A 16,339-nucleotide genomic window follows, 5' to 3' on the forward strand; every position below is an offset into this window, starting at 1 on the left:
TAAGGGGGTTGGTAGCAGAAAATTAGACATGGATATGCAATGGCTGGTGGAATTTTTGGCTTCATATTTGCAGGCATTATCACATCATGAAATAGGAAGGTAATGAACCTTGTCTACATGGCTTTGATGTTACTGTACCTGGAATGCTGCATATAGTTTGCTACTAGAAATATATTTATAAATTGGAGAAAGTTCAGATAAGAAAATTAAGTAGGGGTTGGAGGGACTTACAAAGAAAGATTACAATTATTAAATACATATTTGTTGGCTAACTGACTAATAAGTAAGGCTAAGATTTGTCACAGATATTTTTAGTAAAAGTCACGGACAGGTCATGGACAATAATGAAAAATTCATGGAAGCCTGTGGCCTGTCCCTGAGTTTTACTAAAAATATCCATGACAAAATGGGGAGCCTGGGCAGCTGCGGGGGGACTGGGAGCTCCGGGGGTCCCCACCACCCTGGGGGCTCAGAGCTCCAGGGTCCCCTTCCGCTGGTGGCTCAGAGCTCTGGGGATTCCCCGACACTCACAGCGGCCAGTAACTGCAGGGGTCCCCTCTGCCACCTGAGGTGGCCGGGAGTGGCAGGGGTCTTCCCTGACACCCGCAGCAGCCGGGATCTTCAGGGAACCCCCTGCTGCCCGCAGCAGCTGGGAGCTCTGTGGTCCTCCCTGCTGCCTGCAGTGGCCAGGAGCTGCGGGGGGTCCACCTGCCACCCATGGCAGCTGGGTACCCGGCAGCTCCCAGCCGGAGCCAGCTTCCTCCTCAGAAGAGCTGGTCAAATTTTCCAGTGGAGTAATTTTCTGTTGGAAAAGGCTGATTTGACAAAATCTAAATGTCAAAATTTTCAAGAGGAAATTTTCAAAATATTCCTTTTCAACTTTATTGTTTAGATTTTTGTTCAATATATGTCAAAACAATATATTTCAACATTTTGCATAAACATTTAGATACGGATAAAACAAAATGAAAAATTTTGACTTTTCATCCTGATTTGGAATTAAATGAAATGTCAAATCTCAGATTTTGTCTGGGGACAGAATTTCCATTATTTTGAGCACTGTAATCCTCATAGGAAATAATTCTGCTTAATGTTGCCAATTTTGGTTGGCCACATTCCTGGAGATTTCATCATACCACAGAGTCCTTAATTAAAGATTAATCTTTAATTTCTGGAGACTCCAGGACAATCCTGGAGGGTTGGCAACCCTGCTACAGCTGTCAACTAGGAAACTTTGGGCCCGATCCAAAGCTTATTGAAGCCAATGAGAAGACACATTACAAAGGACTTTGGATCAGGCACTTATTCTATTAGTTCAAGATTTATGCTTCACGTGGAGGTCCTGAATGATAAGCAAGATGGCAGTTGTTACACTTACCCATTAAATGCACTGTTTAGGGTTGTTTGGGATTTTTTTTTAATATAGGGAGAAGACATATATTTCATAAATATTTGAGAGATGAAACCAAAGAAGGAGAAGAATTATTTAGGATTGCTACAATGGGTTTTAACAATGAGTAATAACATGAAATTAAAAATAGGAAAAATTTGGGATGAATATGAGGGAAAACTTCCTGGCAGTGAGCTCCATTGGAATAACTTCCCATAGGAAAAAACAAAAAATATTATTGAAAAATAAATTGGTTTACATTTGATATATGCTATTCTACTAGATAATAGTCTGATATTACAAAAATTATACTACCTGTACTTACAACAAATATGGAAAAAATTATTTCTGTAACCTAATAATTATCATCTCCAATCATGTAAGTAATAAAAATGATGAGACCTCCAAAAATTATAAAAAACGTATGTTACTCCTTACTATAAAAAATGCCTCTAATTGGAAGAGCAGTTAACCAAGTGTTCCCTTTTAATTACTTCCATTCAAGACACTGAGTTGTGATTCAGAGAATTATCTTTGTCAAGGCATGTAGATTTAATGGACCAAATTGTGCTCTCATTTACATCTGTACTGCACCAATGAATTTGGTCCTATACACTGTAGGCATGGCTTCCAGTGGCCCTCCGAGTTACTGTTAATTCATGTCTGAATTGAGTTGAGTTATTTATCAAAAATAAATTATCTCATTTTAATTCACGTTTACATTTTTAAAGCACGTTTGCTCTAATCCACTAGGGATGATTGGCTGACTCCAAACAGGGATGTATGTGAACTTCACTCTATTGCGCCAAAACAATACTTGGAATAGAATTTCATATAAAATTAGGCCTAGGATGACCAGATGTCCCATTTTTAAAGGGACAGTCCCATTTGTTGGGACTTTTTCTTATATAGGTGCCTATTACCCCTCACCCCGTCCCGTTTTTTCACAGTTGCTATCTGGCAACCCTAATTAGCCTAGTCCTGCACATCCAAACTCCCCATGAGGTCAATGGTGCATCCTCTGGTGCCTGAACACAGGGTTACAGGAACCTCATTTTGGTCATTGGGAGTTTAGGGTGCACAAGAAATACAGGACTGGACCTTATGTAGCATTAAAATACGATCTTCTCATTGCCATACACAGAGGCTTTATCTCAATGCTCACACTACTTGACCTTTCAACAGCCTTTGGCACAGCTGACCATTGTTTGTCACAGATGGCCCATTTACAGGAGTAGCTAGAGTAGTCAGCACAGCAGTAAAGTGACTCCAATTATTCCTCTCCAGCAGGACCTAGAGATTGACAATGGACAACCGTCTTCTTCTCCAAAGACCCTCATGTGTAGAGACCCATGGGGACCTATCCTATCCCTTCTCCTTCTCTTCAATAACTACATGGGATCCCTGAGAGGGGATAGACCCATGGGAATCATATTATTACCATAGGATCCTAAGCTGATGTTGCATATGTCAATAAGATGATGTTGCATATGTCAGTTTCCATAGACTCAAGCCTATATCACTGCACAGATGTCAAACCTCAAGGAGATCAGCATCCGGATGCAGAACAACTAGTCTAAATGCTGGTCTGGCAAGACTGGAGAGATGCTGATGAGAGGGGGGAACACTCAAAGAGCAAGCTGGGACATTTCCTTTCCTTACTTTGAACATGTCTGCTCCATGTTCATCAAATGTTGTGTGAAGAAGTCTCTGGAAAGCCAAGAGATAACTTTTTGGGCAGAGTGCTAGCTGAACAGAGGCTTAGAACTCTGCACAAAGAAACTGCCTCCTGTTGTTTGCTTCCTGCTATGTTTGGAGAAACAGGAGTTTATGTACATTCTTCACAAATAACAAGGATTGCATCAAAGAAATATCTATCATCAATAACTTCTCCTAATGAAAGCAACCCGCAAGACCCTAAATATTGGCTAACCACCTGGGCCCAAAAGGGTAACAATATATACATACATGGCAAAGAGCAGAGGCCTCTATGAAGTCCACTAGAGACCTCCCTATGGAGAGTTTAATTAGCACATAGATACAATGCTGTTTGACGCTGTGATTAGCTAGACTGTTTGCATCATATGTCCTAATTGATTAATTCCTGTTCTGTAGAAATCACATAGTACAATTAAAAACTTTTAAATTTCATGTTTATTAATTTTCATTTCTCTAACATAATAACTTGTCTGTATATTTCAAGGTCAAACATAAAGACTGGAAATCATAACATAGAATACCCATTAACAGAACACTCAGTAATTTACCTCTTCTGCCACTAGAGGTCAGAAAATATACCATCAGCATGAATATAGGAGAAAAAATATTGATAGATCTTCTGAAAAAAGAGTAAAATGGTATGAAGGTAAATTTTAGGTAAGAAAAATATATAAATAAGCATCTGTAGTATAAGTGATCTTGGAACCCTTTGTATCCTAACACTAAAGAGAAATTCTATACAACTGTGACTATATTAAAATATAAAGTAGGTGTTGAGCTGAGTGCAGATATTCTGTGAAGGTTCAATCTGGGAACAGACAGGGCCCACTTCAAGACATCACAGCCAAAACATGTAATTTATGTAAAACGCGGTGTAAGTTACAGATAGGCTGTAAGTGATGGATCCTGCAAACATTTACTACTAGAGTGATGTTTACTACTATGAGTGGTTCCACTGGGTTAGATTAATCCTATACTGTCAAAAATACTGACACAGAGACATTGGGGAAACACAAGCCATTATCCCTATTTGGGAGCTTCCAAAACTTGACTTGGGCCCTGGCACAGGGCTGACCTAAACTGAACTTTGATTCAGTGTTGCACAGAAGCCACTTCAAGGATTCAGAATTGCTGGAGCACAGTTCTACTCCGGTCACACCTCCTCCTATTCTGATCTGCCACTTGCTTCCTCTGGCTCAATTCTGCTATGCCTCTGTCCTACCCTAGAATGGTCAATACAGAGGTGTCAATGTTCTTCACCAGGGAGACCTTACACCTTCTCTATGATCCCTTTTCACCCGCCTCGGTGGCACAAAGGGCCACAGGGCAATGGTTTATCAGACTCATTGACAGCAATGGGGCCACTCAGGGTAGTAAGCACTACATTTGTTAATAGGTATCTGCTAGACTGAGCCTCAGGTTGGTGAGAAAACGGATGTAAGTGGTAAAGAAGTGTAACGGACTAATTTGGCAGTCAAAACAAATGTAATTTACACGATGAGGAGGTGGACAGGAGGGGTGCAGCAGGCATAGGTTAGTAATCTCAACATCTTTTCTGATCCTCACTTTCCAGAAAATGTTTTGCTGCTTTCAGCATTACAAAGGATGTTCTCTTTTCACCTCTGCTGACAGTTCTGCCTGAACTCGAATTCCTTTTCTTTGTTTTTAAATGCAAACTCAAACTAATCTGTAGTGATGGTGATTTAAAATCTATTAAAGGTCTCAGTTATGAAGCAAAATATACAACACTACAAGGGAAAAGGTGGCCTCTAAAGCCATCTCTACGCTGATTAGGTCAAAACGTTTCTTTATTTAATAGTGTTGGTCAATTACTCATAGTTAATGCATACAGAACTTTAATAACTATTGTTCCACAGGGTTCATGATTTTGCCCATAAAAAGTATGGTATCATTGCTAAATATCATCATCATGAAGGGTCTGTTGAATTTAATGTTAGTAGGCGTAGACATTGGCACTATTTCCACAGTAGAGGCTGCCGAAGCTTCAGTGCCATTCTCATCCACATTCACCATGGCTTGATGGATAGCCTACAAGGAAATCAACAAACATTACCGTTCCAGGTGTGGGCTGTAAGCAGCATTCTGAATATGAGCTTGATTGTTTTTAAACCAAAAGTGCTGAGAGAAAGAACTGCTAAAGAATGAGCAACAGAGCAACAGGTGTGAGTGAACACCACAAATCAAAAGGGCAACTGCAAACCCAGTGAGAAAAATCAATGATCTGCATGAATCAAAATCGCCTCATCCTTAAAAGAAGACATTCTCATAGTCACTATTTCATACTACTATCGCAAGCACTGGCCCTGATTCTCCTCTTGCTTACACTAATGTAAATCAGGAGCAACTTCACTGAAGTCAGTGGGGTTACACTAGTGTAAAACTAATGTGAGACCAGAAGTACACCCAGTTGTCTTTGGCAAATGTATATAGTGGAGTAATAATAATTCATAAGTGAGAACAATGAAGAGTGGACAGAAAATAGATTTGAGGGGTAGAGATTGCTTTCCTTGCGTATGTCTTGTATGCTAATGGGTTTGGGGCAGAAAAGGACACAAGCTTGTCCTTACCTCACTGAGAGACATTTATAGACTGGATTCATTAGATTACATCTGTTCATTTGTGGGTGGTTCAGGGTTTCTGTATTGTTTTTTAACAGGAATTCAGTGTTAACTAATGGAATGTACCCTGCAGGTAAGGTATAATTGTAAGGCTCTCAGACTGACAATCCGTATGGACTGAACATGGGTTGAACTGAAATGGTCTGCAAGGGACTGGCACTGAAGCCAACAGGAGCTAAGGGTGCTTCTCAAACTGGGAGAAATTTTTGGACCAAAACTTTGTTCAGTGAAAAATGCAGATTTGGTGACACTGAAATAGTTTGCAAATGCATGCCAATTTTGACAAGTTGTGTGTGTTTAAAAAGATTTTCTAAAAAATCAAAAATCAAAATGTTTTGATTTTTTCAATTCAAAATGGCTTTTTTGTTTCAAAATTCCCTTTAACTTTTTTTAATTAAAATGCTGAAAAGAGAAACAAAAGGTTTCATATCTGGTTGAGTGAAATGTTTTAGTCAAACCAGAACAATTATTTCTGACTTCTTGCTTTCTCAAAAATGTTGTTGTCAGTTTGACCTGAAATGATGTTTTCCCCCTGAATTTTCAGAATTGCCAGTAATCCAAAGAACCTGTTTTTTGCCCAGCTGTTCATAGCACCTTACAGAATTGAACCTACTGTTTTTAATAACAGGAGGGGCAAAGGCAGCTATGCACAGGCAGCAGCAGCAATGGAAGCTCTGAAAAATAGCACTTTGCCCCCCGTTTCATATCAAGGGAAAGATGGCCGTGAGGTCCTCTCTGGGAAGTGGGGGAGGGGAGAGAGAGATTTGTTCAAGTGTGTGGTCAGTAAAGTGGCACCATGCACTGTAAAACTCTGCTGGGCCAAAATGTTGTACATGCTATAACTTGCTGTGATACAACTGCATAGGCAACCTAGCTAGTTTGGGCTGAATATTCCATCCCTCAGTCCCTGCCTCTCATACAGAGCAAAGCCCTTTTATGTGGGTTCCCCCTAGGAAACATTTGTAAAGAAATGTTTTTAAATATCAGTTACCATGGATCCTTTAAACAGAAAGAAACCTAACTTACCGCTGAAATCCTGTGCCTTGGCCTCCCAGTAATTCCAGACAGGTCAGCTTCATTAGTGAATACATTTCTGATGCCCATTCTATAAAGAATTTGTTTTAAGTCAAATTTGCCATGAATGGAGAATCTTGGCAGATATAAATTGGTTGAGCTGTCCAAAGAGAAATGCAAGAAAATGGTAAAACATTTCAATCAGATGTCACAGTGCAGGACAGGCTCATTCCTGACAACATAACATGCTGTGGTGATTACTGAGAAATTTGTTTGCATTGTTTCCACTAGCCCATAGAGAAGATTTGACTGAAGATCCATGACAGATTTCCTCTGGTGGGGAACAGAAGGTTTCTGAGAAGTGATATTGGAAGCCAGGACTAGGAGGAAGAATGGCTCATAGCTAAGGTGCTACCCTCGAACATGGTAGACCTGGGTTCTATTCCCTGTCACTTAAAATCTCTGTGCCTTAGCGCCCCATCTGTTAATTAGGTATAATAGCACTGCTCTACCTCACAGGGGTGTCGTGAGGATAAATACATTAAGGTCTGTGAGGTGCTCAGATACTATGGTAATGGGACCTATAATGACCTAATACAGATAGAGAGACAGTTTCAGGAAAACTCTAAGTAATATTGCTAAGTACAATGAGACTGAGGCTGTGCTCCTGAATTTGACAAGTGCAGAGCATCTGGATTATCCCTTCACCTAGCTTGTTTTTCCTCTCCATCCTCCAGGAGATTCCTTATCTGCCCCACCAAGAACCTGATTCAGTGACACCCACTGAAGTCAATGGGAAGATTCTCATTGACTTCAAAGGACTATGGGTCAACCCTCAGGAAAGCTCATTTCAATGTCCATAATCAGGAGAACTGTCCAGCAGGCTTTAAAAACAGAATCAAACTTCAGAGCCTGCTGGACCATCTTCCAAGCTCCTATTACTGGTAGGTTGCCAGTGTCCCTTAAGATATCTAAGGTTGTACTGTATTCCCTTAGGGAATTTTCCTCCTTAAGGCTCGTTAGCCAAGGTTTTCAAAAGCAACTAGTGATTTTGTGCCTGATTTTCAGAAAGTGCTGAGCACTTACCCTCTGAAATCAATCCCTTTTAAGGTGTCTCTAGCTGGACACCCAAAAAAGCGAGGCACCCAAATTCATGAGTCCCTTTTGAAAATGTTGGTCTTAGCTTAACAATTAAATTAAACCTGTGGGGGGAAACAAACAAAACAGATTCCAAAGAGAGCAGAAGAATGTGTGGTGCCTAATTTATTTAGGATAAAAGCTAACAACAAAGCATATCTGTCTAGTTCATGAATCATATTGTTGGCTCTATGTAAGATTTAGTCAATTTAATGGAAAATAAATACTTCAGTGCTTTCTGTAAAACTAGTCAATTCTCAGCATTTCTGGTGCATTTTTTTCTCACTGTCCCACTGTCTCTAGTTTTTCTGGAGTTAGTTCTAGCATCTACAGTGAGAAGCACTAGCCATTTGATAGCACGTGAGAACATGTCTTAAGTTAGATACTAGGATTGTTACTAACTAATAGTGCTAGTGGAGGTGCAATACTCTTTCCTGATTGCTGATCTCTTCTCTTTTCCTGTTTTTTTGGCAGAAGGTGCTGACTGCTGCCCTGTTAATGATGCAACTGTCATTGGACTATTTTTATACTCCAATTATAAAGAATAAGCCATTCCACCTGTCCCCATCTACTGCTAATGTGAGGGGAAAGAAGAATGCAGCACACACACAGCCTCAGGAAGAAAGGAGTAGACACTGGGACACACAACAAATTACTCACATGTTAAACAGGGCCCTTGCTATACATAAGGGTAACACTCCGTGCTTCTACACCTTCCATCCAACAATCTCAACAGGGTGACCAGATAGCAAGTGTGAAAAATTGGGATGGGGGCAGGGAGATAATAGTTGCCAGTATAAGACAAAGTGCTTAATATCAGGATGTCCGGTCACTCTAATCTCAACAGTAATGAACGCTTGTCACAATACCCCTGTGAGTGGTATCAACCCATTTTGCGGTTGGGAAACTGAGGCACAAAGAGGTCAAGTGACTTGAACAAGATCACACAGGAACTTGGTGACTGACCTAGGAATAGAATCCCGAGCTCTTGAGATTTAACCATAGGGCCACCCCTTCTTCCCTACTGAAATGGCCTGAAAGTACACTGCTCCCAGCTGCATGCAATTCTACGTTATCTCCATATATTTATTCAGACCAGATAGATTGAACTGGACCGTGCAAAAGTTTTTCACTGAAACCAGGCATAAGTCAGCTGGGTTTGTGAAAGTCAAATGACCTCCCCTTGGAAACTCTCTTCACTACTGCAGAGGGGTGTGAGGCATCAGGCTGCAGATTGACATGAAGGTAACAAAAAGAGAACAGGACCCAAGGAGTTCCAACTGTATTACTGCTAAACAGAAAACAGGTAGATAGCCTACTCCCCTGGAGGCCCTTAAGTGGGTTTGATTTAGGGAGTGAACGGATTTACTATACCCTCCCAAAGATGCAAAATGGACCAACCAACCGCTCTGAAAATTATGTGGAGAGAGAGGAGGTGTTTACTGGCCATCGGTTTGCATGAGTGCCAAACTTCAGTGAGTGAATGTGTCCACACAAAGCCAGCTCGTTGGGGGTCTCTAATAATGAGGTCTTTCTATACTACAAACCATAGAACCCCACTGCTGCTTTATAGGTAGATTATTCCAGTTTTGGAAAAGGTAAGACATTTTGCTTAGTTCCTTGTCTGCTGATACTAAGGCAGCTCCTCTTTGCACAATTCATGTTTATTTGACAGGGATAACACCACTGACATTTTGGTTAAGCTGTTTCATTGCCCAGTACTGATTTTAGGAACAATCATGAGCATTGGGGCTGAAACTAGCGGTGTGGGGGGTGCTGCCGCACCCCCTGGCTTGAAGTAATAAAATAACAACCCAAATACATGGTTTCTGCCCTCAGCATCCCCACTATAAAAATTGTTCCAGCACCACTCATCACGAGGATCCTCCACTTGGTAGAGCTAGATTAAATTTTTACATTTCTGAAGTTTCAATGAAAAACAGTTCAAATTTTTCAGTGAAAGTTTTGTGAAAAAGTGTTGCCAAGTTTCAAAAGGCTCTGCCAGCTAGTCAACGTAAAGAACTGTAAACTGTGTATTTAATTTAATCCAATTCCTTGTCTTAAAGCTGGGGTTTGGTAATCTAAGGCAGTGTTATCAAGCATTCAGCCTGCTTGGTGCATTTATGTGGCATATTCTTACTCTCCAGAATGAAAGGCCCCGAGTCCGCCAACAGGCACATGCTTAATTTTATGCACATTAGCAGTCCCACTGTAGACATGCAAGAAGCCAAGCACGTTTTCAGCACCGGAGCCTAAATTTTCCCCTTTCAAAGTGAGTTAAAATTCTAGCTCTCATGGTTGCAAAGATAATATGACATGAATGTAATAAATGAAGTGCCATCTTCTTCGGTTTGCCAGCAGCCTGAAACAATGGCTTTGAGATGCATGAACTCTTCCCCCCCCTACACACACACACACTCCTTTAGTCTCACTGGGGTGATAATTCTGAAGACAAATGATGAAACTTAAAATATTAGCATTAACTTTTTCATTGATAATCATCTTAGCAGGTGGGATGGGGGAAAGCATAGGAGAGAGAATCCAGGGGGGCTGGAAATGAAAGCTGCCACAGGGAGGGAAATGCAGAAGGGAAAAAATGAGATAAAGGGAGAACAACAGACTACAGAGAAAAGCACACAGGGAAGCAAAAGAAACAAAATGCAGAAATGTCAGTGGTCCTAAAGGGAAGCAGATTTTCACATTGAGTGATACAGAATGTGACAGTAGGATATTGAACAGATAACATGTCTTGGGCTTGGTCTACACTACAGACTTATGTCAGTGTAACTACATCGCTGTACGGAAAATCCACACCCCTGAACGACACAGTTATACCGACTGAACGTCTGGTGTAAACAGTGCTATGCCGACAGAAGGGCTTCTCCCATCAATATAGCTACCACCTCTTGGGGAGCTAGAGTACCTACACTGACAGGAAAAACTCTCCCTTTGGCATAGATAGCATCTTCACTACACTACAGTGGTGCAGCTGCATCAGTGCAGTGCTATATGTGTAGACAAGCCCTTGAAAATAACTAAAAAAGGTAACTACATAAAGGCCATATTCTATTCTTGATCTTTGTACATTAACCTCACTGAGGGTAGCACATTAGTCCTAATTCTATACCACAGCCAGGGGATCATAGTTAAAAATACAATCATCCTTCCCCAAGAATTTGTCCGACACCCTTGATCTAAAGGGACTGCCTGCCACCAGAGTAGAGAGCTGAAAGATTTTACCTTTCTGAAAGTAATTTTCTCCATTTAGGCAGACTTTCACATGACAAGCCATTCTCCAACTTCCTCATTTGTCCTTCATCAGGCAGAATAAAATATGCTTTAATGCTTTCTTCCTTATAATCCATTTGCACCACGGTGCTAGACAGCTGGTCATCATAGGCGTGTTTGCACATGCCCATCCGGAACATCATAGGGACTTTAACAACTGTGTTTCTATCCACAAAGAAGTCATCGTCTTTAGTGTACTTTGGATTGAAAGTTTTATTCCACGTGGCTTATGATTCAAAGAAAGAGAGAGTTAGTGGATGTTCTGCAAACAAGAAACCATCCTTAGTTGGCATTAACTGCAGTAGCTGTATTTGCCTTCAGAGATACACAAATTCACACCAACTGAGGATCTGTCCCTAAATGTATAAATTAGAATAACTCAACTGTAATATGCACATGGAGAGGGTTGGGTTGGGAGTGGTTTAAACAAACCCAGAAGCTGTTCTGTAGTGAAAGGATGGTGCTTTCAACTTAGATAGCCATCATATACCCCAATGCCTCTCCTCATGCCAGAAGGAATTGCCAGACTATTCTCAGGGAGGAGGCTTAATACATTCCCCGGTGTCCTAACACGGGATATGAGTTGATCTTGCACATCTGTTTACTCCAGCTTTCATGCCTCTTGGTGAAAACCCTCTTGCAAAATGTACCGGGCAAGAAGAAAACATGGGATTTTCAAAAGCTAATAGCTTGGTCAAAACAAAACCAATCTTTTCTGAAGCACTCAAAGTGTTTTCAGAGAAGTGTCTTCTCAGTGAGAAGAAATTCCAAGCCAAAATCCAACTATTTACCCTCATTCACTGCAGCCATAGAGCTGTTAACAAACAAAACAACAAAACATTGCAATGATGTTTCTTGTAATATGGAAATAAATTATTCCCTGTCCTCCCAACTCTGTGTACTAAAAACCAGTTGATCTATTAATCAGTTTTGCTTAGACTTTCCCAACTGATGTATTTTTCAGAAAGTACTGAATGACTGAAAACAAAGCATTAGAATGCATTCATATGCTTTCACTGTAATGCTATATGTTCCCAGTAGATAATGCTTAATATCTATAGCTTCCTTTTCTTTGTATAATGCATATATATATAAAGTGCCAAAAATACACCCCTTTCTTGTAATTAGAGGCGAGATACCTTGAGTTCTAGTCCCACCTCAGACACTGTCCTTAATGATACTAAAATAGTGTGTGTTAATGCCTAGATATATGGTGATGGGAGCCTTAAAAATACCTCAATTACATTAGCTCGAAATAAATCTTGTTTAACTGAATTACTGAAGTGACTAATCTCATCAAACTACAGATGGTCCCAAGTGAAGCTGGTTAAAAACTGGCATGTTTTCGTGCCAAATCAAGACAATGCCAAAATAACAAAAACAGCAGAATGTAAAGTTCTGAAACATTTAGATTCAGAATTGTTGAAATGTTTCATTTTTATATTTCTGTATCAAAATTAAATGTTTCAGTATTCTTGAACCAAAATGTTTCATTTTGGTATGTTGAACCTCAAAATATTTCTTTTCATGATGGTTCTACAATTAATCTGTGTCCCTTGAGCTGCTGCAGTGTCTCATGGGAGCTATAGTTCAGGTGCCTTGTGCCCCAATTCTCCTCTATGGGCTAGGCTCCCTGGCTGGACTACAACTCCCACAGGCACTGCGGCAGCTCAGGCAAACATAGATTAATGTGCAATTGATCTGAAATGAAATGTTTTGATTTGGTTTCACAAACCAAAATGTTTTTGATTCAGGTTAACCCAACACAAAATGAAATATTTAATTTAGATTTTTCAGATGAAAAATCAAAAAATTTAGGCAACAATCAAAATTTTTCACAGAAATTTTTGATTTTGTAGCAACTGCATTTTCCATTTAAAATAAAACAGATGGAAAATTCCTGACCACCTCTAATCCTAAACCCCAAAATTCAGATCTGGATTTGGATTGCAAATTCCTCAGAGTTCATCCAGAAATGCTCCTTTATGACTACTAGCCTTAGCAGCTCTTCCTAATTCAGAGACAATGAATCTGCATTTATAAGCTTTTGGATGCAGTCTGCCATCATACAAAATGTCATGAAGAACAGAGGATACTGTAAGTAGGGGTTGTCGACAATTTTCCATCTATTTTTCATGGAAAATCAGGATTTTGACTAGAACCTTTTTTATGAAAAATCGCTGCTTTCTGGGGAAACTTTTGTGGAAAAACTGAATCCCTGAACACCAAAATATTTTGGTATTTGATATTTCAATTAAAAGTTGGAAAAGTTTTTAAAATTTTCTGCAGAAACCAATCCCTATTTTCTGATCAGCTCTAACTCTAAGTTACACTTTGCTTCTTAATTAAAGTACATGGGCAGCACAATTACCCTGCTGGGTAAAATTGGTCTAGTTGACTAAACCCTGGACTGAGAACAAAGTCCTCTGGAATTCTAATCCCTCCTCCAACCCTGAGTCACTCTGAGGCCTTGTGCAAATAATTTCATCTCTACCCTTTGTTTCCTCAACTATAAAACTGGCATAATAATAGTTACATACTACTTAAGGGTGTCATTATTATTAATTAATGCTTGTATGGGGCTTTCAAGATATAAAATGCAAAGCATTATTCTTTAAAGAGGAGAAAATTACTACATTGTGACTGTAAGTTTCTCCATAAACAGTGTAGCCACAAACATGATGTATGTAATTTTAGAGTAAGTCTGTCTGTTAAAAGAAGTCTCCAATTTTTGTACTGTCAGATCAGAGCCCCTGGACTCTTCTTTAACACGGCAGAAGTATTGCCTTGTCATGTTTTAGGGAAATTCCATAGTGAATCACAACATTTTTTGATAAGTCACAGGCCCAGATCCTGATATGCTCAGACAGCTATTACTTGCTGCTTACTTGGACAAAATTCCTACTGGTTTCATACACAGCTTTGGTTAAAAACTGAGTAAGGATGTCAGAATTTGGCAGACAGACTGCATATTGGGGACATTCATTAATTCTTCCTCCATCCAAATCCAGATCTGCCTGTGCTACTCTTCCTCTTAGCAGGGCACTTTTCAAGGAGGTCTTGCCTCTGCAATTCTTTACAATGCTCCAGGGACAAAAGGAAACCCAGAGCTTGCCCTTTCCAGTGGGTTGGACAATAATTCCTCACTGGACTATGGGCCAAGTAAAATGACAGGATTTTTTTGGGGGGGGGGAGGGGAGGGGGGGAAGGGAAAGAACATGCTCACTATCTAAGCCCCAAGACAAACAAGAAGAATAGCAAATCATCCGGTGAAACCCTCAGTACAGTGCAAGTTAGAATGCCACCAAACCTCCATCCTCAGACAACAACTCAATGTAAGCTACAATGTACTGTGGAAAAGGGAGAAGAGTCATCAGGACTGCGGGGGGAATAATCACATGGTACAGAGGATGGGACACCCATTAAACGTGAGGTCAGACTTTATAAAAGTTTCTAAAATTTCAGATTCTTCTCCAAACCAGTCCCAGCCTCTGAACCATTCAACATTTTAGCCCATTCTCATTTTCCATGTGGAAGCAACAGCAGCAATAGTTTGGATTTTAAGTGTAATTCTTTGCAATTTCTTTAAAATCAAAAAGAAATGCAGTTTGTCTCAGGGCATAATCATCCACTCATAGCAAACATTTTAAAGAGAGAGGGATTTAAAGTGGAAGACAAGATCTACACACGCAAAATACTGGGGGTGCTGGGAACTCGTTCAGATATGGACTTGAACATTGTGGCTAGGGGCATCTCTACTTTTAAACAAATATCCATTTTAAAACATATGTGACAGCTGTACCTTCATATGTGCGATGTAGAAGGTTTTAATTCCTATATTATTTTCAGTGAATATTTTCCTCTTATTATTATACTTCCATAGTGGTTTCATTTTCAGGGTGGACAGAATCCACACTTTTTTTTTTCGGTCCACTGTTAAGACTGGAAGGAAAGCCTGATACATGCTAACTAAAAGCCTGTCTTGAAAATGCTATTTGGGAGATGAGTAAAGATCTTGAAATTAGAGAGGGACAGATAGAAACTAGCCTTCCTTGATGGAGTGAGGAAGAGGGACATGGATGTGGAAGATCAAAGAAAAATAGAATCATAGAGTTAGAAGAGTCCATAAGGGTCATCTAATCTAACCCCCTGCCAAGATGCAGGATTTGTTGTGTCTAAACCAGGGGTCGGCAACCTTTCAGAAGTGGTGTGCCAAGTCTTCATTTATTCACTCTAATTTAAGGTTTTGCGTGCCAGTAAAACATTGTAATGTTTTTAGAAGGTCTCTTTCTATAAGTCTGTAATATATAACTAAACTATTGTTGTATGTAAAGTAAATAAGGTTTTTAAAATGTTTAAGAAGCTTAATTTAAAATTAAATTAAAATGCAGAGCCCCCAGGACCTGGGCAGTGTGAGTGCCACTGAAAATCAGCTCGTGTGCCGCCTTCGACACGCATGCCATAGATTGCCTACCCCGATCTAAACCATCCAAGACAAATGGCTATCCAGCCTCCTTTTGAAAATCTCCAGTGAAGAAACTTCCACACCCTTCCAAGGCAATCTGTTCCATTGTCCAACTGTTCTACAGTTAGGAAATATTTCCTGAGACTTAATCTAAACTGCTAAACAGTACTTTGAATCCATTGCCTCTTGTCCTGCCCTCTGTGGCAAGACAGAACAACTTTATTCCATCTTTTTTATGGCAGCCTTTCAAGTGAATCAATTGAACTAGATTCAAACTAGTTTTACCACTCTACAGCTAATCCTTCAAAGATTTACACAAATGCATAGATGTAATTGAAAAACAAAGGGGAAATGGTTTTTTTGAGGAGTGGGTTGACATTTGAAAAACTTTGACCAGCTCAATAGCTGGTTACAAACCAAAAACTTCACTGACATTTTTCTTTTTTTTTAATTAATTTCAAAATTTAGAAGTCAAGACAACTTGTGTGAGTAAAGAGACTCACATGTGCAAACACTTGCACAACTGGGGGCTCTGGTCAGGTTTCAGAATTTGATAAAAGGTGTAATCCGTTATCTTAGTTACAAAGAGGTGGGCTTTAAGGAGAAGCAGAAGTTCTGTTATATACCTGCCTCTATGCTGTTTGCTGTTGCTGGGACAGAATAAAGAATTTTCCACTCAATAAGTTG

The 16,339-nt window shown here is 39.9% G+C and overlaps 1 protein-coding gene across 7 annotated transcripts in view; it reads right to left on the minus strand.

Annotated features, from left to right (window-relative positions):
* Positions 1-3,526: 3,526 nt before the first annotated feature.
* LOC128835325 (alpha-1-antitrypsin-like) overlaps positions 3,527-16,339 on the minus strand; it is a 322,484-nt gene continuing 309,671 nt past the window's right edge. For all 7 annotated transcript variants that reach the window (XM_054024712.1, XM_054024711.1, XM_054024714.1 and 4 more), the window contains 3 exons: positions 11,140-11,413; positions 6,775-6,922; positions 3,527-5,158 (listed from right to left, as the gene is read on the minus strand). In XM_054024712.1, coding sequence (XP_053880687.1) covers positions 4,973-5,158; positions 6,775-6,922; positions 11,140-11,413 — 608 coding nt within the window. In that variant the 3' untranslated portion in view covers positions 3,527-4,972. The remainder of the gene's footprint in view (positions 5,159-6,774; positions 6,923-11,139; positions 11,414-16,339) is intronic.

Source organism: Malaclemys terrapin, chromosome 4, assembly GCF_027887155.1.
Source record: "Malaclemys terrapin pileata isolate rMalTer1 chromosome 4, rMalTer1.hap1, whole genome shotgun sequence".
Taxonomy (NCBI): Eukaryota; Metazoa; Chordata; order Testudines; family Emydidae; genus Malaclemys; species Malaclemys terrapin.